The sequence below is a fragment of the Pleurodeles waltl genome, chromosome 6 (genome assembly GCF_031143425.1).
Source record: "Pleurodeles waltl isolate 20211129_DDA chromosome 6, aPleWal1.hap1.20221129, whole genome shotgun sequence".
Classification (NCBI taxonomy): Eukaryota; Metazoa; Chordata; class Amphibia; order Caudata; family Salamandridae; genus Pleurodeles; species Pleurodeles waltl.
This window is the reverse complement of record NC_090445.1, coordinates 1,111,161,390-1,111,183,351: the sequence shown is the minus strand read 5'-3', so window position 1 is coordinate 1,111,183,351 and position 21,962 is coordinate 1,111,161,390. Positions and strand designations below refer to the sequence as shown.

Sequence of the window (21,962 nt, the reverse complement as noted above, 5' to 3'; positions counted from 1 at the left end):
CACATGCTATGTGTTCAAAGCTTGAAGGAATACTTGCATGCTAGAACTCCATGTGTTGCAAAGTTATTTCAAATTAACTACCTTGTTTGCCTTTTCTTTAGGCCTGGTGGATGTAGCTCATCATCTCATATGGGACCTGCTCAACGTGGGGTGTTACAACTACAATTTTATTGTGATTTAGCATACTGGAGTTCCCGGGCTGAGTGATTAACATTGTCATCTGATTGCTACTCATTCAATATCAAGTGAATGGAAGGCACATTAGGAATCAAACCTGAGACTGGCCAGTCACACATCCTACAATCAGGTTCATTAATCCACTAAACTCGTTTTCGGAGACTTGTACATGTTGCTGTTTGGGCCTCAAATTAGCATATGTATCACTGAAAACGTTCCTTTGGGTAACAATCCGACAGGAGGGTCCCTTGAGAATTGAATTAAAAATATTTCAGGAGGCCATGGTCTTTTCACATAAGGAATTTTTAAAGACTTTGCATTACAAGGGCCATTGTCTTGTGATAACCTGGTGAAAATTGTTTCTAAAGGCTTTGCAATACAATTGCCATTGTCTTGTGATAACCTGGTGAAAATTGTTTCTAAATTGTTTTTTATCCAGATCTGTAGAAGCTGTTTTTTAGTTGTCTAATGACTTATTGACTTTTTTTTTTAAAGATCTTTGTTGGTAGACTATAAACATTGTCAAATCCATTAAAACATATCTATTGTTAACCTATCAGGTCTAACCAATGGGTTTAACATGCGTTTTTTCGCTTTATTTTCTGTATTGCTTCTAAGGATAGCTCCACTCCATTGTTTGAAGTGCTAACCCCACCCCCAAGGGTTGACCTGTTAGTCCTCCCTGAAGTCTGGTCTAGTGTTGCCCCTGCAGTCTGCTTACCATTAGCTCTGACAATGCACCTGAGCCACACCTCTGCCACCTTTTTATTTCCACAGCAGCCCTGTGGATGCCCCAGTCAGTGTGCTGTGCCATTTTACATTCACACAGCTCTAATGATGCTCCTCGGTCACGGGGCAGTCAGCACGCTACATCCCCACAGCTCTAATGATGCAAAGTCTACTTTCACATCAGATCGTTCGATGTACCTCATTATAGCGCTGCCAGCACTCTGTCTATGCACAGCTCTAATGAAGTGGCTACTTCACAGGTGTACAGGCCGTCTGAGTTGACGCAGCTTTAATAATGCACGTCAGCTACAGGGCTAATGCACTTCAGACACAGGGCTGCCAGCAATTTGTATTTAACGGTCTCTGATGATGCACCTCGGCAGTGCTTGATTCCAGTGCGGACAACCTGCACTTTTATTTTGAGGGTCGGCACTTTTCTGCCTCATGCATTTACTGCGGACAAAAGACACATATGGGAAAGACGGAGGAAGTGAAAAGCGTCACAAAGGAGAAAAGCAGAAAGCTGCAAGAGTGAGCTGAAGGGTCAGGGGTGACTTTAAATGGATTAAGAAGAGGCCCGAGATGGCTTCAGGATTACGCTGCCTCAGTATAACGTGTTTGCACATTTAATTGCAACAGCCCCATGTTTAAGAGGAGGACTTTGGGCACTAGCACGTTTTTATTTACAAATTAAGCATGGCACCTCGGCCACGGGGCTGCTGACAGTTTGTGTTCACAATGCTCTGATGATGCACGTCAGACACAGGGCTGCCAGCAGTTTGTATTCACACAGCTCTGGAGGTATACACCTCAGACACACGGCTGAAGCTCATCGGACCCAGGGCAGCCAGCAGTGTGTATTATTAATGCAGCTCTTGTGATGTTTGGGCTGGACTGTTCTCATGGGGAACAGGGACAAGACAAATTTGCATATGGTTGGGTTTAAACTGGGGTGGCATAGTGAGCAAAAAAAGCTATGGATTAAAACCAGATCTTTGTGGCTGGGGGTGAATGTTTGCATTGTTCAGCACTCCGTCCATCATCTGTTCTTTTTGCGTTTGTTGCCCTAAGTGGGAAGGGTATGCCCAGACGTGGGTCCGGTGCTCACTGCACCACTGGTTTCAAGCTAGCCTGGCTGATGAAGGGTGATACCCTGTCTGCCTGAAAGGAACCACTGCCAGCCACCAGGGACAGGCCTGAGGAGTACCTACCTGCTGCAGCTCCCTGAAGGACCCTTCCCAAGGCACGCTGTATCAGCACAGACAGGATGAGCAGACCGCTGAACCCCTGGTTCCACAACACAGTGAAGCTGCAGAGGAAGGTGGAAATGGAAGGCTCCACACCAGAGCTCAGCAGGAAGACCTTCACAGAGCTGCTGGTGACCAAGATGGGGTTCACAGCAGCAGAGATCTGGTGCATAATGTCGGATGCACCCAAAGGCACATACCTGCTGACGTTCATGTCGGAATCAATCTGCAGGAGATACTGGCAGATGTGCTGGTCAAGACGGGACGAGAAACCCTTAACGAGAAACCCTTCTCCGACTTCCACCTGGAGTGCCAACTCGTGTTGGAGGTAAAGAGGACTCGTGTTGGAGGTAAAGAGGATGACCGTGCACGTCTACAACCCGCACGTCAACATCCAGGACCTGACCACCTTCCTACGCCGCCCCTGCACAGTGACGAGAGAACCCTCCCGCAACCTGGACAATGATGGCATATGGGATGGTAAATGGACAGTCATGGTGAAGCTGAAAGAGGACCCGGCCGCCCTGGATGGAATCCATCACCCTCCTTCAAGCTTCTCCATAGGGCATGACTCGGGCTACCTCTACTACCCCGTCCAGCCCAAACTGTGCAACAAGTGCAGTAAACCGGGCCACACCGCTAAAGATTGCACAGTGCAAGTGTGCAAGAACTGCAAAAGAGAAGGGCACACAGCCAGGGCATGCAAAGAGGAAGCCCCCTGCAACCTCTGCGGTGCCGTGGGCCACCGTTTCAAGGACTGCCCGCAAAGAGCCAAGTCCTACGCCCAGGCAGCCAAACCTCCTGGGAGAGCGGCACAAAAGGGGGCTGCTGCGGCCAGCCTTCCAGTCCCAGCACCCAGAAAGACCAAGGAAACTGGGAGGAAGAAAGGCCCCAGGCAGGAGCAAGTCAAGCCTGACCAGGGCTCCACCCCGGCCCTGGAGCCACAGAGCACAGAAGAAGAAATGCCTGCCATCCCTGAGAGTGGGCCAAAAGACAACGCTCCCCAAACCGCCTCTGAGATCCAGGAAGAAGGGCCCTGGACAAAACAGGAGTGCAGGAAAAGGAGGCACAGTCCCCCACAAGTAACAAAGAAGACCAGGAAGAAACACCTGAGCAACCACAACCCCAACTTCGATCCGGAGGAGTCAGAGGAAGAAGAACAACCAGGGAATGAGGGTCTAGATGACCAACTGGACCAAGTGACCAGAGTGCTGCAGGAGATGAGGGCGCTAGCCAGCGTCATGGAAGCGTCCCCACCACCATCGCCAACAACAGCCAAGAAGGAAGAGACCTCCATGGAGGAGGAAGAGCAAAGCCTACCTGCCAACCTGGAGGAGGAAGAGCCGGAGACCAGCCACGTAGGCAAGCCAGCCTCAGAGAAGCACCAAGCAGCGGTGGCCAAGACAACAGCCCCCGCGCTGGAGACCCGCCAGGAGCCTGACCCGCCCTGTAAATAACCTTGCCACTGTGTAAAAACAGCTAATTACTCTGACTTGATAGTTAGTATTTAAGCCTAAATTAAACTCTTAAACACTAATTAAGATGGCTATTTCATTGTTTTCCATAAATGTGAGAAGTATCAGAGACAAGCGCAGATGTGCTAGCACCTTGAACTTTCTTGCCAGCAAGGAATGTGATGTGTACATGATTCAGGAAGGCTCCATCCCTTTTTCAGCTTCATACACACACTTAGAATAGCAGTGGACATTTGGGCCTTCTTTTTAGTCTGGGGGGAACAGCAGAAGGTCTGGAGGAGTCGCTACCTTAGTCAGAGGGAGGTGCTTCACAATGGACTCGGTCACCGAGCTGGAAGGCGGCAGGGCTCTTGTCGTTGACGGCTCATGGGCAGGAGAACCTGTTAGACTGATCAATGTGTATGCACCTTCTGATGTAGGTGAGAGACGGGAGCTATTCCAGAGCCTCAGACCACAGCTGGACACCTCCAGAACAATCATGATGGGTGGGGATTTCAACTGTATACTAGAAAGTGGTGGTCGATGTGGGACCAGAGCTGGGGAAGGATGGATGGATCATGCCGCGAAACTCCTGGCGGAGATGGTGGGTGAGGCCTCCCTGACAAACGTCATTGGATCCATGGGGGCGGACGCCAGGAACTTCACCTGGAGCCACCCTAGTGGATCTGTGCACTCCAGGATAGACTTTGTTTTCACCTCTAAATCAGTGAGGATCAGGCAACACTCCATGCTGACAGTGCATTTCTCTGATCACAGGGCTATCAGGTTCCAGGGGGAACTAACAGGGAAGTTCCTGACAGGTCCAGGCACCTGGAAACTGAATAGTTCTCTGCTGGGGAGAGAGGATGTACAGGAGGAGCTGAGGAGGACTTACAGTGAGTGGCAAGACATGAAAGACACCTTCCAGTCAATAGGGGAATGGTGGGAGTGGGTGAAAGGCAGGATTGAGGATTTCTTTAAGAACGTGGGCAGGAAAGCAGCAAGGGGGAGAAGGAAGGAGTTCAGTAGACTGCAGCAACAGCTGCAGGAACTGCACGACCTTCAACTCCTGGGATGGGACGTCATGAACCCTCTGGAGGCAGTCAAGAAAGAGCTGAGCGAGCATTTTCATGATGAATCCAGGAGGATCATCTTCCGTTCTAAGGTGGAGAACCTGGAAAAGGGGGAGAAATGCAACTCCTGCTTCTTTAAGAAAATCCACTCTGCGCACACCCCTCTGGTTCAACTGCGCAACAGGGAGGGAATTCTGTGTGACACCAAGGAAGGCATTAGGAAGGCTGTGACAGACTTCTATGGGGACCTCTACTCAGAGAAGAGGTCAGGTGGGGATCAGGCAGAAAAGTATTTGGCAGGTATCCCAAGAAATGTTTCCACACCAGCAAGGGAAGTCCTGATCGCACCCCTCACTCTGGAGGAACTGCACATTGCAGTTAAATCCTTCAAGTCAGGAAAGACACCAAATAGTGACGGTCTACCAATTGAATTCTACACTTCACTGTGGGACCTAGTAGGACCAGACCTTCTGGAGCTGTATGAGGAGATGGAGCAGGAGGGAGTCATGCCCCACACATTAAGGGAAGGAACGATCACACTCCTGTATAAACATAAGGGGGAGAGATGTGACCTCAAGAAGTGGTGACCCATCTCTCTCCTGATTGTGGAATACAAGATCCTCGCAAAAACAATGGTGAATAGACTCAAGGGCGCTATGGGAGAGATAGTTCACCCAGAGTTGTGGGGTTCCAGGACGCAGGGTAGCGGACAGCCTAGCATTGATCAGGGGCACGATCCAGTACATCACGGACCGGAATATCCGCGCTGCGCTGGTCTGTCTCGATCAGGAAAAGGCCTGTGACCGTGTCTCTCATGAGTTCATGGAGAGGGTACTGCAGGGCTTTGGGTTGGGGGAGCGGTTCTGCAATTATGTTAGAATAATGTATACAGACATCTTCAGTTCAGTCATGGTAAATGGTTGGAAAACAGACCCCTTTCCTATCAGGTCTGGGGTAAGACAAGGCTTCCCGCTCTCGCCCTCTCTGTTTGTTTTGGTTATAGAGCTACTCGCGGAGTACATCAGGAAGAACCCGAACATCAGAGGGATCCCAACACCAGGAGACGCAAAGAAAGAAGTCAAGTGCACACTGTACATGGACGACGTCACCCTCTTCTGCAAAAGGGAAATCGGTCCAGTCCCTGCTGGAGGCATGCAAGGACTTTGGCAAAGCATCAGGAGCAAAGATCAACGTGGACAAATCACAGGCAAAGATCTTCGGCCGCTGGGACCTATGTAACGAGTCTCTCCCTTTCCCCCATTGAGGCAGGACTGGTAAAGATCCTCGGTATCTGGTTCGGGGGACCAGGAGCAGCGGCGAAAAGCTGGAACGAACACCTGGCCAAAGTCAAGCAGAAACTGGGCTTTTGGAGCTTGAGACACCTGAGCATTGAAGGAAAGGCTCTGGTGCTCAGGAACGACGCACTGCCCGTGCTGCAGTATGTGCAACAGGTCTGGCCACTCCTGGCCAACGTAGCATGGGCTGTGAACAGCATGGTTTTCCACTTTGTTTGGCACTCAAAGATGGATAGGGTGAAAAGGACAGTCATGCACAAGGAGCATCACAAGGGAGGGAAAGCAGTCCCTGACATCCCGAAAATCCTCAGAGCCTTCTTTGTGTGTGGCAGCGTCTGAATAACCCTGACGAACGAGAACAAGGACCACTCAGCTTACAGGGTCTTCTGCTTCTTCCTGCTCCCAGTATGGAGAAGACTGGATGGGATAAGTGGGAGAATGCAACAATGTTCAACTGGGACCTCCCCTGGTACTACAAGGAGATTGAGAAGTTTGTGGTGGAATTTGGGCTGAACTGTGTCACACCAAGCCTATGGAAGCCCAGGACAATCCACAGACTAATCAGGTCCAGGGACACTACAGAACCAGTGAGCGACCTGCCACCCGCTACAGCAACAAGGGTGTGGGAAAATGTATCCTCCCCATCCCTGACCAACAGACTCAAAGACATTGCATGGATGGCCGTGAAAGGGGGACTGCCAGTCCAGTCATTCATGCACAGCAGGGGCCTGTGCCCACACAGAGAATGCCCAAGGGGATGCCCCGCAGAGGAAACTACATAACATCTGTTCTGGGCCTGCCCTTTTGCCCAGAGACAGCGAGGAGCCTTAAAACAAGAAATGGAAGCCCACATCCCATACCCAAACATCACTCACCACTCTGTGCTGTATGGGCTGTTTCCAAAGACACACTCAGTGGAGGCTATCCAAGGATGCTGGAGAATCCTCTGCTGCCTAAAGGACATCCTCTTGTATGCCAGGACCTGACTGGTGACCAACGGGGAGGTGGCGAGCAGGGAAGCGTGCCGCAGAATGGTACTCAACCTGCTGAGAGACTACACAGACAAGGACAACAAGGAGCGTGAGAAGGAGGAAGAACTGTAAACCCTAAACCCTCCTTCCCACTGAACTCCCAACACTGCCCCAAGAAACCAAACCCCCTTTACTACTTCTTTCATATGTAAACTGACTGTGTTGTTAAAATGTGATTTGAAACAAAGTTGAAGTGGACTGCCCTTCCTAAGGGAAGAGGTACCACTCTTTAAAAACCTATGTATCGCCTACTTAAAGCACTTAATAAAGGTTTTTGAAACTTAAAAAAAAAAAATAGAAAAAAAAAACAATCTCAGGAAGCTTGTGGCTGGTCTGTTCCCATGGGGAACATGGTCAAGACTAATTTGCATATGGCTGGGTCCAAACTGGGGTGGCATGGTGAACAAAAAACTGATGGATTAAACACAGATCTTTGTGACTGGGGTGAATATTTGCATTGTTCACTATTCCTTCCATCATCTGTTCTTTTTGCTCTTGTGATGCACCTAGACAGAGGGCTGATGCACCTCAGATACATGGCTGATACACCTCAGACACAGGACGGATACACCTCAGACACAGGGCTGCCAGAAGCTTGTATTCATGCATCTCTGATGATGCATGTGTCAGAGTGCTTATGCACAGCAGACACAGGGCTCCGGACAGTTTCTATTCACACAGCACTGGTGATGCACGTCAGACACAGGGCTGATGCACGTCAGACATAGGGCTGTCAGCAGTTTGTTATCACACAGCTCTGGTGAGGCACATCAGACATAGGGCTGATGCATGCCAGACACAGGGCTGCCAGCAGTTTATCACACAGCTCTGGTGAGGCACGTCAGACACAAGGCTGATGCACGTCAGACACAGGGCTGATGCATGTCAGACACAGGGCTGATGCCCCTCAGACACAGGACGGATGCACCTCAGACACAGGGCTGCCAGAAGCTTGTGTTCACGCATCTCTGGTGATGCACGTCAGACACAGGGCTGATGCACCTCAGACACAGGGCTGATGCACCTCGGACACAGGAAAGATACACCTCAGACGCAGGTCGGATACACCTCAGACACAGGGCTGCCAGAAGCTTGTATTCACGCATCTCTGGTGATGCACGTGTCAGAGGGCTTATGCACATCAGACTCAGGGCTCCCGACAGTTTCTATTCACACAGCACTGGTGATGCACGTCAGACACAGGGCTGCCAACAGCTTGTTATCACACAGCTCTGGTGATGCACCTCAGACACAGGGCTGAGGCACCTCAGACACAGGACGGATACACCTCAGAACGGATACAACTCAGATACAGGACGGATACACCTCAGACACAGGACGGATACACCTCAGACACAGGGCTGCCAGAAGCTTGTATTCACGCATCTTTGGTGATGCATGTGTCAGAGGGCTTATGCACTTCAGACACAGGGCTCCCGACAGTTTCCATTCACACAGCACTGGTGATGCACATCACACACAGGGCTGATGCACGTCAGACACACGGCTGCCAGCAGTTTATCACACAGCTCTGGTGATGCACGTCAGACACAGGGCTGATGCACGTCAGACATAGGGCTGTCAGCAGTTTGTTATCACACAGCTCTGGTGAGGCACATCAGACATAGGGCTGATGCATGCCAGACACAGGGCTGCCAGCAGTTTATCACACAGCTCTGGTGAGGCACGTCAGACACAAGGCTGATGCACGTCAGACACAGGGCTGATGCATGTCAAACACAGGGCTGATGCCCCTCAGACACAGGACGGATGCACCTCAGACACAGGGCTGCCAGAAGCTTGTGTTCACGCATCTCTGGTGATGCACGTCAGACACAGGGCTGATGCACCTCAGACACAGGGCTGATGCACCTCAGACACAGGAAAGATACACCTCAGACACAGGTCGGATACACTTCAGACACAGGGCTGCCAGAAGCTTGTATTCACGCATCTCTGGTGATGCACGTGTCAGAGGGCTTATGCACATCAGACTCAGGGCTCCCGACAGTTTCTATTCACACAGCACTGGTGATGCACGTCAGACACAGGGCTGCCAACAGCTTGTTATCACACAGCTCTGGTGATGCACGTCAGACACAGGGCTGATGCACCCTAGACACAGGACGGATACACCTCAGAACGGATACACCTCAGATACAGGACTGATACACCTCAGACACAGGACGAATACACCTCAGACACTGGGATGCCAGAAGCTTGTATTCATGCATCTTTGGTGATGCACGTGTCAGAGGGCTTATGCACATCAGACACAGGGCCCCCAACAGTTTCTATTCACACGGCACTGGTGATGCACATCAGACACAGGGCTGATGCACGTCTGACACAGGACGGATGCACCTCAGACACCAGGCTGCCAGAAGCTTGTGTTCACGCATTTCTGGTGATGCACGTCAGACACAGGGCTGATGCACGTCAGGCACAGGGCTGCCAGCAGTTTATCTCACAGCTCTGATGATGCACGTCAGACACAGGGCTGATGCACCTCAGACACAAGACGGATGCACCTCAGGCACAGGGCTTCCAGAAGCTTGTATTCACGCATCTCCGGTGATGCATGTCAGACACAGGGCTGATGCACCTCAGACACAGGGCTGCCAGAAGCTTGTGTTCACGCATCTCTGGTGATGCACGTCAGACACAGGGCTGCCAGCCGTTTATCACACAGCTCTGATGATGCACCTCAGACACAGGGCTGATGCCTCTCAGACCCAGGACGGATGCACCTCAGACACCAGGCTGCCAGAATCTTGTGTTCACGCATTTCTGGTGATGCACATCAGACACACGGCTGATGCACGTCAGGCACAGGGCTGCCAGCAGTTTATCACACAGCTCTGATGATGCACGTCAGGCACAGGGCTGCCAGCAGTTTATCACACAGCTCTGATGATGCACGTCAGACACAGGGCTGATGCACCTCAGAAACAGGGCTGATGCACCTCAGAAACAGGGCTGATGCACGTCAGACACAGGGCTGCCAGCAGCTTGTATTCATAAGTGGTGGCCAGGGGGCCAGGAATGTTGCCCGGAACCATCTTCCACAATAATTGATGCTTAAGGGCAATGTGACCACTTAGCCCAGAAAAGGTAACTAATTTTTTCTTCGAACGCATGTGGGCTGAACGGTTAATGGTGACGAGTGAGAATGGGGCACCGTAGTGGGGAAACGGTAATCTCATACAGTATAAATATGTATATTTGGTATTGACGGTGGCTATGTTTATATAGTAACGTGGCTGTTGCATGCAAGAAACACGACCCGGAATATGTTTGTGGTATAAGGTCGCGCTGTGTGTACTTATTCCTGAACGACAGTCACTATGTTGCCCTGTCCACTGCCTATGACAAACTCTGCAAGTTGAATATTGATGTGCCACCCACACTTCTGACAGCTCTGAGCATCCTCAATGTTCCTTCCCTCCTTTAGTGTCAGAATGTAATGTATTTGAAAAATGAGGGCCAGAGTACCTTGTTAAGGTACCGGTATCTGTTATGAAACACACTTTCACTTTGTTCCACTCTATATCTAGAAGGCTAAGCTCACCGTCTCGACTTGGTAAGTGAAGCCATGTCTAACAGTATGTCATAAAGATCTGTTAAAGTGGCACGGCTCCCTCTTTCATTCTAATGCCTAAAAGCACTCCTTCCTGCACATGACGTCAGCTGTAGTGCCTCACGCAGCTCTGTCCCTCACAGTAGTGCGGACTCTTAAATATTGCCAACAGTGTCTTCTGTATACACCTCATGGAAATCTCGCCGCCAGGGATGCGCCTCTAAAACATTACCCTAGTATTTTCGTTGGTGATTCGGATAGAAATAACGCAATTGACACATCATTTGACAGATGTGCCAGCTGCAATGTCACTGTCTCAGTTCCAATTGTGGTTAGGAGGAGTGGCTGACGGTCCCCACCCCTTGCAGTCCACCAGGGGACGGGCATCGCGCTTCAGAGCAACGTCAGTCATTGAAAGGAAAACGGAAAAAAGAGAGACTCATGATTCATTTCATTTATTAAGATTTGCAATGTATTTGAACAAGTCCATAGATCATAGGTTGCAACAAATTCTTTCGTAAAGCAGGAACCCTGAACTATCAAGCGACAAATACACATTGTTACAGAAAAGTCACAGCTGAGAGGATAAACACATGACATTCGTACATCTGATACAATGAATGCCGTCATCACAGCAGCTAAATCCTGGCTTTCTTTATGTAACTGAGTGAGTTTCCACTGATAATCGCAGCCCTACAAATATTGTAGAAGACCCGGAAGTAGAACATTCTCAGTCACTGAGATACAAATCTGTGGCAGGGAGATCATCACACTGAACATCTTTATAAAAGAAAACACAAACATTGCGTAATTTACAAAAATAGCGCCAAGACTCCTTTTAAAACGAGGACTCTGCACTAGTGATAACTATTACTCTTTTCCATTCACAACAATGAACGTTACACTTTGGAGGATACAGAATTAATGTGCACATTGTCACATACACTTTTCAGAGATAATACACAAATCTCCAAAAGAACAGAAACACACTTTACCTTCACAGAAGGCAGGGGATTTAACTGAAGAATTTCCAATTGAAAATACAGATATATCAACATTGATATTTAAAAGGCAATTAATGTACCTGTTTGTAGAAAGCCTAAAATACATCACTTTCACTTTTCAGGGACAATCCAGATATGTTCGAGAGTACAGAAGCATTTAAAGGTAGCATACTGCTATAATAATTTTCAATAGAAAATACGACATATCAAAATAGATACAAAAGAGGGGATGAGCCAGTCATCACTCACTTCAGCCAATAAGTAATAATTATGTGATATGGAACACAGAAGGTAAACATATACTGAACGTCCGTAATCCGAATACCTCATATTACAGGCGCATCTAATATTCTTGCAGGCACGATCATCTGCAGAATCACACTGTGCACGATGTCCATCCTTTCAGGATATTAACATATATGTCAATCCACTTCTTAATCTGAAGTAAAACTGGTAAATGCCAGAGCACCACTAGAATGAGAGTAACATATTCTAAAATATGCACCAACATTCTCAAAATTAAGACATATTCTAGGCAATAACATAACATCCAAATTTCTTGCAACGAAACATTTAAAACACTTCGAAATTGAAGGGTGGATTTAACACCCAAACACTGTCGATCCTACAAAGACATAATAGGTACACAGTGACCATCCTATAAGGATGTAATAGCTGGCCTGCCCACCCTGTGTGGATATAATATTCACACAGTGTCCGTTTTAGGAGGGTATAGCGGTCACACACTGCTCACCCTGTGTGATATACTACTATTCAAATAATGCTCATCCTGTGAGGATATACTATTCCCACACTGTCCGACCTATGAGGATATACACTCACTCTTCACTCCACTCGAAGTGCAGTAAACTCCCCCTGCACAGCAGGGCCGGCTCCAGGCACCAGAATGAATATTGTCCCCTCAGGGAGGACCGAGGCCTCTAAAGAAGTCCGAAGAAAAGTCCAGGCCGCGGTCCCCGCATTACCAGGGTCTCCACATGGCTCTGGGGCTGTCCTGGGTGGGCTCTTTAGTGCTGCTGGGACAGGACGGAGGCCGAGAAGGACACACAGTCTCTGCTGCAGCCGCTGGTCTATGGAGGGCCCGCAGCAGCTTCATCCGGGTCTCTGTGAGGGCTCCGTGGAGGGAGCGGAAGTGCAGAGAGTCCTGGAGGCACCTGGAGTAACCTTCGCTGGAGGCCACGGCTGCAGGGAGAGAGGAGGGGTTAATGTTTGCAGTTTCACACCAAGAAGTGAATACACAGAACAATCTTAGCAGTGTGAATGATATCTTTGATAACAAATGTTTTGCAATTTGCATTTAAGCAACTAAAAGAAACATGCTAGTGTCACCAAAAAAGGTGAATATGCACGTGTACAAACAGGGCTGTCACATGACTCTTAAGCCTGGCCTCTGCACTTCTCACTTTCGTGTATTTCCGCAGCAAAATACAGTGGGCCTGATTTATACTTTTTAGCGCCGCAAATACAAACTCACAAAATATAATTGAATTTTGTAAGTTTACGCCGCTGTTGCTTCACTAAATGACGCAAATGCGGCGCTAAAAAGTATAAATCAGGCCGAATATTTCTAGAAGTGGTGTCGTCTGCGCACTCATTATAAGGAAGCACGGAGGTCATAAAGCTAGGTGGCGCCAACTACCTAAGCTCCTTGTATTGCTAAGTTTCCTCAGGTAAGTTTTTTATCCATACGATTTGATGCGCCTTTTATGAAAAACAGAATGCGCGCCACATAAAGTTTTTGACCCGTGGTTCCCAAATCCTCTGCTAGCCTGCACATGCAAATATGCATCATCACTTGCGTCTTCCTCTATCAAAACTTCCTACTTTATACATATAAAAGTTAAACTCATTTCACGAGCCCCTCTCACCTGGTGCCGGTGTCTGCAGCCGCTGGGCCAGGCATCTCACGGCCATTTCCAGGACATCCGCTTTCTCTGCTTTGGGCGGAAGTTCCTGTTCCTCAAACTCTCTCTGCAGTAACATCCTCAGCTGCTCAATGCTGCTGTTGATGCGATCTCTCCTCAGTTTCTCCACCACTGGCTTCTTGAGCTACAGAGACAAAATATGGATTTATTATTGTATTTAAAGAAACGTGTTAAGTTGTTTAACGTCTATAGAAGGTAATAACAAAGCTTATAGGTACTTCAGTGTGATGAACAGGTCAATTAATTAACGTTCAATTAGAACTACGGTAATACTAAAAAATAAAAAAAATAGAGCCACTGCTGATATAATAAACTGGAACTCAACCTGTACTATTTCTATATACGAAAAACATAAATATGCATTTTAAATATTCATCTCCAGACTCTCACCTTTCTAATATCTCTCTCCTCGCGCTCCTCTTCATATGCCCTCAAGGTGCTGGAAGGCGCCATCTTGCCCGGTCTGGGTGAAGAGCAGGGTCTCTGCAGTGAACCCACAGTGATCTGTATCTGAAGAGCTCGCGCCCTCCTGCCCTATTTATCCCCCTCCGCCTGCAGGGAAATGTGTGGGTCTGGGGCCGGAGAGAGGTTCCCACACTCAGCAGCCAATCAGAGCGCAGCAGGGACAATAGAAGTGTGGCACGGTACAGGGTGGGCGGGGGGACATCTGGGACCCGACACAAAGGATCAGAGTGTGGGAAAGAGCTGCCCCATTAAAGTGATATGACCCAGGCATCTGCCAGAAGCTAAAATGTGATAGCAGTAAATTGTATTTCTTTTCAGTTCTGTTGATGTACACTATGAAGAGCACTTACAATAAACGCTTTTCTGTTTTGTAAAATAAGTACCACTGGTCACTAGATACAGTCAAAGGAAATTAAACTCTGCTTTCAAAACTTGAATTTGTGGCTCGCCCCCGGTCTGAATGGAAAGTACAACCTGCTGCGTAGTTCGGCATGAGGTAAAATAAACAACGCGTCAAACAATGACGTGCGTAACACCCGCACTGCACAAACTCCTGCGTAGAACTGTCCAGTGCTGAAAAGCGCCCACCCTGGCTGCAGCACTAGATTCAGTCAGGCAGGTAAAGCACTCATGTGGTGTATTCTTCACGGATGTAATGTAGCAGGTCTTGCACGGTTCATGGCAGGTGGTGTGGTGAATATGTTGTTGATCTTCATGTTCGGTTCCCATCTTCACGTGCCCTGGTTCTTTAGCTACAAAGCCCCACGTGCACCCCTGGTGTCACCTGAACCTGTAAACATCTTGTCGTGCTTTCTCCACGTCTAACTTGGTTTTAACACGCTCCCCCCGGTGTCGCTTAATATGAGAAGATTTACGCATGGGATTCTGTTTTTACATTTCCTTTTTAAATATTTTATAGCCCAGTCTGAAATGAGAAAGCACCAGTGCCAGCCCCTCCGTTATCGGGGCCTGACAGGACCCGCACACTGAGGCCTCCCCGCTGCCCAGATGGCGCCTGCAGATTACCCCGGGGGAGGGTCGGATTCCCTGGAGCCGGGGCCTCTGGTGTGACACACTTCTATTGTACCCTCTGAATGGGATGAATGGGCGACAGTGTGGGAACCGCTGAGAGTCTCCGGCCCCAGACCAGCGTCAGATCACAGTCCTTCTAGCAGACCCAGGGTCCAGGACAAAGGTGAGGCCGCGGGAGGGCGGGGCGCGGGGGCTGGAAGCAAAAGGGGATCGTCTCTGCCCCTCACATCTGCCTGCTGCTACAGGTGACGGCTGCGGGAGCTCGCGTGTGTGTGTGTGTTTTTTTTGGGGGCGGGTGCTGGGGGGTGAGGTTTTGTGAAGGGGTATGACCAGAAGCACACACAAGGGGTGTGTGGGAGCAGCGCCAACACTCCCCTCAGGGTAGTGGGCGCTATATAACTGTTGTTAATCATGCAATCCGTCTATGATAACAGTGTGTGTGTGGGTGATGCCAGAACCCAGAGGCACTTCATGAAGATCAAACCTGTGTGTAGCCGTATGTTGTGTGGAGGGGTGTGATGGTGCTGTGATACATTTAGAGGAGAAACTCCTGCATGGTTTGTCTCATAAGTAGGTGTCATAAGGGGACCCTCACTCGTCCTGTCCCCTATGTTTTTTACACTGGAATGTTTAACCTACCCTCTGTTTTCTTTTGGTGTTATAGTTTTCGTCTTTTCCAGTAGCCCTTGTTTAGGTTGAAACCTGCCTGGTTTGCTTTTACCTTCTTGTTGGCATTCTGAAAGCTTCCCTGGGAACGCATTTCACCTATTGCTTACTATTGGCTTTGTGGTTTATAACTCACAGTTGCTCACTTTCTATTTGCTGACTTTGTTTGCTTTGAGCTGTACTTCTTGAGTTTGTCCCTCCCCAAGCATTGCTTGTTTATTGTATCCTTCTGAGTACTCACTGTCTGTAAACAGACATTTAAATCTACTTCTTATCTTGTCACATTTACTTACTCAAAGGCAGAGGTCAAATGTTAGCCTCTGCCTTCTGAGGGAGCTTCGTGTTTACTTGTCTTTCTCTGACTTAAAAGTGAGAGAATTTATGTTACAATCATGCCATGTGAGAGGACAGGATGAAAGATGTCATTTTTTCTAGCACACAACAAAAATTAACTGTGCTGATGTTTCAGAATATCTCAGAATTAGGAAAGTAGAAATGTAGCACTTGATTTTGTAGTTCTGAAGTGTGGCGGAAAGAAATACCTGAATACCATCACAATACATCGATACACTAGGTGATGGCATTTAACCCATTATCCTTTGTGCACAGTGAAACTGTATGTCAGTGGAAATGTAATAATCATTTCAGTTGGAAATGTGTTGTCTGTAATGGCTGAGCACTACCACACCATGCATACTCCACAATATGCCACTACACTTTACACCACTCTACAACACTCTACTCCACTTTATTTCCTTCCACTCTAAGCCAGGCCACTCCATTCTCAGACACTTCACCCCACAATGCTCCGTAGGGTTGACCTGCTCTATTTTTCAATAAATAAACCTTTTGCCTCTTCAAACGAGGCACAGTGAGTGTTTTTTGCCATTTGCGCTGTTGACCTCTCCCAGATCTTCTCGCTATGCTACTAAATATAAACACTTTTTCTTTTTTTCAGATTTTTCCAGTGCCCCAAATAATCATGTTCAGATAATTACCTTACATATTACAGTTCTTTAATCTGAGCCAACGGCATCCAGTGCTCGGCACCAGCACTTAATTGGCAACAGTGGCACTGATGACAGTGCGCCACATAGTGGCACAGTTTGTCTAGTTTAGAAATGAGCACAACAACAGTTGTTTATTAATTCAATACACATTAAAATAACTATTTGCCACACAAGGCATTCTTGTAGCTTTGTGGGGCCTAGAATATTCAGCATAGTCAGAACTGTCACACTAGTAGGTATGTGATGGTTAGTAGTTCTGTTGGTACTGTCATTGGCAGCGCAACAAAAATTAACTGTGCTGATGTTTCAGAATATCTCAGAATTAGGAAAGTACAAATGCAGCACTTGAGTTTGTAGTTCTGAAGTGTGGCGGAAAGAAATACCTGAATACCATCACAATACATCGATACACTAGGTGATGGCATTTAACCCATTATCCTTTGTGCACAGTGAAACTGTATGTCAGTGGAAATGTAATAATCATTTCAGTTGGAAATGTGTTGTCTGTAATGGCTGAGCACTACCACACCATGCATACTCCACAATATGCCACTACACTTTACACCACTCTACAACACTCTACTCCACTTTATTTCCTTCCACTCTAAGCCAGGCCACTCCATTCTTGGACAGTTCACCCCATTTAATCATATGCCACTAAATTCTATGCTCCTTCACTTGAAGACACTCTATGAAACAGTACACCATATGACTCCACATCACTCCCCTCTACGCTACCCTACTCTATGTCCTTCTACTCTAACCCCCTCCACTCCATACCACTTACTCCATTCCACTCCAATCTACCTCAGTCTACACCAATCCACTCTCCCCAAATCTAACCCACTCCAGTCTACTCCAATGCACCCAACTCCACTCCGATTAACCCTACTCAACTTCATTACAGTCTACCCAATATACTCCACTCCAATCTACTCCATCCCACCAGACCCAATCTACTCTACTCCAATCTACCCCAATCTACCCCTCTCCACTCCAATGTATCCCAATCTTCCCCACTCCAACCTACCCACTCCACTCCAATCCAATCTAACACAATCTACCCCAATCCACCCTTATCCACCCACCTCAATCTACCCCAGTCCACTATAGTCCACTTGAATATATATACCGCACTCTGCTCCAGTCAACCTCAATCTACCCACTCTACTCAAATTCACACCAATATATCCCAGCCTACCCCATTCCACTGCAATTTATAATCCCTCCACTCCAATCTACCCCAATCCAGCCCACTCCAATGTACTTAAAACCAACCCAGTCCACTCCATTTCATTCTGCCCCTATCTCTCTGACTCCATTCCAATCTACCCCACTCCCCCAGACTACCACACTCCACCCAAATCTATGTCAGCCCAATATACCCTATTGCATTCCAGTTAACACTACTCCAATGCAATCTCAACTCCACTGCAGTCTATCCCACTCTGCTCCAATCTAACTCAGTCTACCTCACTCCAATCTTCCCCACTCTACTCAAGTCTCCATTCTAATCTATCCAACCTCACTCCACTCCAAACTACCCCACTCTATCCAATCTACCCCACTACAATCTAGTACAACATGACCTACTCCCATCCACCTAATCCACCCACCCCAGTCTACTCCACTCCATGCTACCCTAATCTACCACATTCCACTTCACTCCAACCTACCCCGTGCCAATCTACCACACTCCACGCAAATCTACCCCACTTCACCACAATCTAACCCACTTCCCCACTCCAATCTACCCTACTCCAATCTACCCCAACCCATTCTAACTCACTCCAATCTAACCCAATATACTCCTTTTTTGTAGCCACTTTGCTCCAATCTGTTTTGAAGCCACATTGCTCCAATCTACCCAACTCTATCCCATACTCTTCTCTACCCCTATCTACCCCACTAGGCTCACTCCACCCCACTCCAATCTATCCCACCTGACCCAATCTACCCTGCTCCACTCTACCCAACTCCACTCCAATCTATTTACTTCCAATCTAATCTACCTTAATCTATCCCACTCCAAACCACCCCACGAGACTCCAGTCTACCCCAATCTACCTCACTCCACCCCAGTCTACCCCACTCCACTCCAATCTACCACAATCTACCTCACTCCATTGCAATCTACCCTACTTCAATCCACCCACTCTACACTACTCCACACTACTCTAATATACCCCACTCTATTCCACCCTAATCTACCCCACTCCACTCCAATCCATCCCACTTCAGTCTTCCCCATTCTACTCCACTCCAATCCAGTATGCCAAACTCCCCCTCAGTATATCCCAATTCAATCTACCCCACTCCAATCTATCCCAAGCCAATCTACCCTGATCCACCCCACTCCACTTCAATTTGCCCCATTCAACTCCAAACTACTCCACTCCAATATACCCCACTCCAATATACCCCACTTTACTGCACTACAGTTTACCCCAATCTACCCCACTGCAGTCTATCTCACTCTATCCCAATTTACCCCAAAATAATCTACCCTATTCTACCTATTCTATCATACTCTATTCCACTCCACTCTACCCAAATCTACCCCATTTCACTCTATCCCAATCTACCCCACCCCAGTCTACCCCAATCTACCCCACCCCACTAACATTTAGTCATGTTGAACACCAAGCTGGTGTACAACATGTCTAAGATACATTGCCAAAGTCAGTAGCTTGCACATAGGCAAGACCTTTTGGCTCTGCAAATGCTTGTTTTCCCTCCTATATACTGTTCGCAGGAAAGACATCAGCTGCTTCTTTCTATTCAGTGCCTTGAGTTTTTTCATGCTGTTCTGCTTCCTGAAACGTTATGTTTTTTTGCTTTGTTTCTTTCTTCTGGGTCAATCAACAAATATATCGCCTCTCTGATCACTTCATTCAGTTCATAAGCCTGGCAGTGCTTCTCGGCCCTGACCCCCTCCCTGTTTGATCTTGAGGGCAAAGAGGGTGGAGCTAGGCCCCCCTCTGCGCGTTTTTCGATGGGGGGTGACCTGCTCCATAGAGCTGTAGGTTTAATCTGGGGACGGGTCAGAGAAGGAGTTTAGATCTGTGTTGTTATTAGAGGGGGGCTAGCCATAGAATTTATTCATCCATTTCATATTCTTTATTTCATTTACAGTTTGAAACCATAAAAGACAGCAGCACATACAAAACAATAAAACAGGCATTTAAAAATAAATCAAAACAAATTAAGAAGAATCAACAATCATCAACCTATAGTACTCAAAAAAGACACAGCAACCCTTAAAAAACAACTCCCATTAGCAATGACATTTTCCCTTGTAGGCATCTGTAAAATAAAGGTGCTGGACGTGCTTAATCAAAACCACCCTCTTTAAGCAAGGGAGCAATAAAATAAAGTATAGGTGTGCAAAAAATTTGTAACCTAACATGAGGCGCAATGGGTCGAAGGGTGATTTATTATCACAACTACAGGACCCAACAGTTTAAAATCATAACAACTTTGTGGTGAGGCCAATGTCAGCAACAAATTTAGCCTAAAAAAAGTAAACATCTGTAGGAAGTTGGCTCAGTATGTACTATTTCAAGGTAAGAAATAGCATGCACAGAGTCCAGCGTTCCCCTTAGAGGTAAGATAGTGGCAAAAAGAGATAATTCTAATGCTCTATTTTGTGGTAGTGTGGTCGAGCAGTAGGCTTATCAGAGGGTAGTGTTAAGCATTTGTTGTGCATACACAGGCAATAAATGAGGAACACACACTCAAAGACAATTCTAGGACAATAGGTTTTTATATAGAAAAATATATTTTCTTAGTTTATTTTAAGAACCACAGGTTCAAGATTTACAAACAATACATTAAATGAAAGGTATTTCAATCAGGTATCTTAGGAACTTTGAATCATCACAATAGCATGTACAAAAATGGCAATTAGCTATTTTTAAATTGGACATTGCAAAATTCAACCGTTTTGGGGGAGGTAAGTATTTGTTAGTTTTTCAGGTAAGTAAAGCACTTACAGGGTTCAAAGTTGGGTCCAAGGTAGGCCACCGTTGGGGGTTCAGGGCAACCCCAAGGTTACCACGCCAGCAGCTCAGGGCCGGTCAGGTGCAGAGGTCAAGGTGGTGCCCAAAAGGCATAGGCTTCAATGGAGAAGGGGGTGCCCCGGTTCCAGTCTGCCAGCAGGTAAGTACCCGTCACTTCAGATGGCAGACCAGGGGGTTTTGTAGGGCACCGGGGGGTACACAAGTCAGCACAAAAAGTACACCCTCAGCGGCACAGGGGCGGCCGGGTGCAGAGTGCAAACAGGCGTCTGGTTTGCAGTAGGTTTCAATGGGAGACCCAGGGGTCTCTTCAGCGATGCAGGCAGGCGAGTGGGGGGGCTCCTCGGGGTAGTCACCACCTGGGCAAGGGAGAGGGCCACCTGGGGGTCGCTCCTGCACTGGAGGTCGGATCCTTCAGGTCCTGGGGGCTGCAGGTGCAGTGTGTTTCCCAGGCATCGGGTTCTTTGAAGCAGGCAGTCGCGGTCAGGGGGAGCCTCTGGATTCCCTCTGCAGGCGTCGCTGGGGGGGGCTCAGGGGGGTCAACTCTGGCTACTCACAGGGTCGCAGTCGCCGGGGAGTCCTCACTGTAGTGTTGGTTCTCCGTAGGTCGAGCCGGGGGCATCAGGTGCAGAGTGGAAAGTCTCACGCTTCCGGCAGGAAACGTGTGGTCTTTAAAGTTGCTTCTTTGTTGCAAAGTTGCAGTCTTTGTGGATAAGGGCCGCTGTCCTCTGGAGTTTCTTGGTCCTTTTAGATGCAGGGTAGTCCTCTGAGGCTTCAGAGGTCACTGGACCCTGGGGGACGCATCTCTGTTGCAGTTTTTCTGTGGGGAGACAGGCCGGTAGGGCTGGGGCCAAAGCAGTTGGTGTCTCCGCCTTCTCTGCAGGGCTTCAGGTCAGCAGTCCTTCTTCGTCTTCAGGTTGCAGGAATCTCCTTTCCTAGGTGCTGGGGAGCCCCTAAATACTGAATTTAGGGGAGTGTTTAGGTCTGGGAGGGCAGTAGCCAATAGCTACTGTCCTTGAGGGTGGCTACACCCTCTATGTGCCTCCTCCCTGAGGGGAGGGGGGCACATCCCTATTCCTATTGGGGGAATCCTCCAAAATCAAGATGGAGGATTTCTAAAGGCAGGGGTCACCTCAGCTCAGGACACCTTAGGGGCTGTCCTGACTGGTGGGTGACTCCTCCTTGTTTGTCTCATTATCTCCACTGTACTTGCCGCCAAAAATGGGGACTGTGT

At 48.1% G+C, this 21,962-nt stretch overlaps 1 protein-coding gene across 1 annotated transcript; it reads right to left on the bottom strand.

The window, feature by feature from the left end:
* Positions 1 to 11,025: 11,025 nt before the first annotated feature.
* LOC138300646 (transcription factor HES-5-like) lies at positions 11,026 to 14,042 on the bottom strand. The gene is made up of 3 exons (XM_069240256.1): positions 13,927 to 14,042; positions 13,480 to 13,660; positions 11,026 to 12,793 (listed from the first exon to the last, which is right to left on the bottom strand). Exons 1-3 carry the CDS (start codon positions 13,987 to 13,989, stop codon positions 12,573 to 12,575), a joined length of 465 nt encoding a protein of 154 aa, XP_069096357.1. The 5' UTR covers positions 13,990 to 14,042; the 3' UTR covers positions 11,026 to 12,572.
* Positions 14,043 to 21,962: the final 7,920 nt, after the last annotated feature.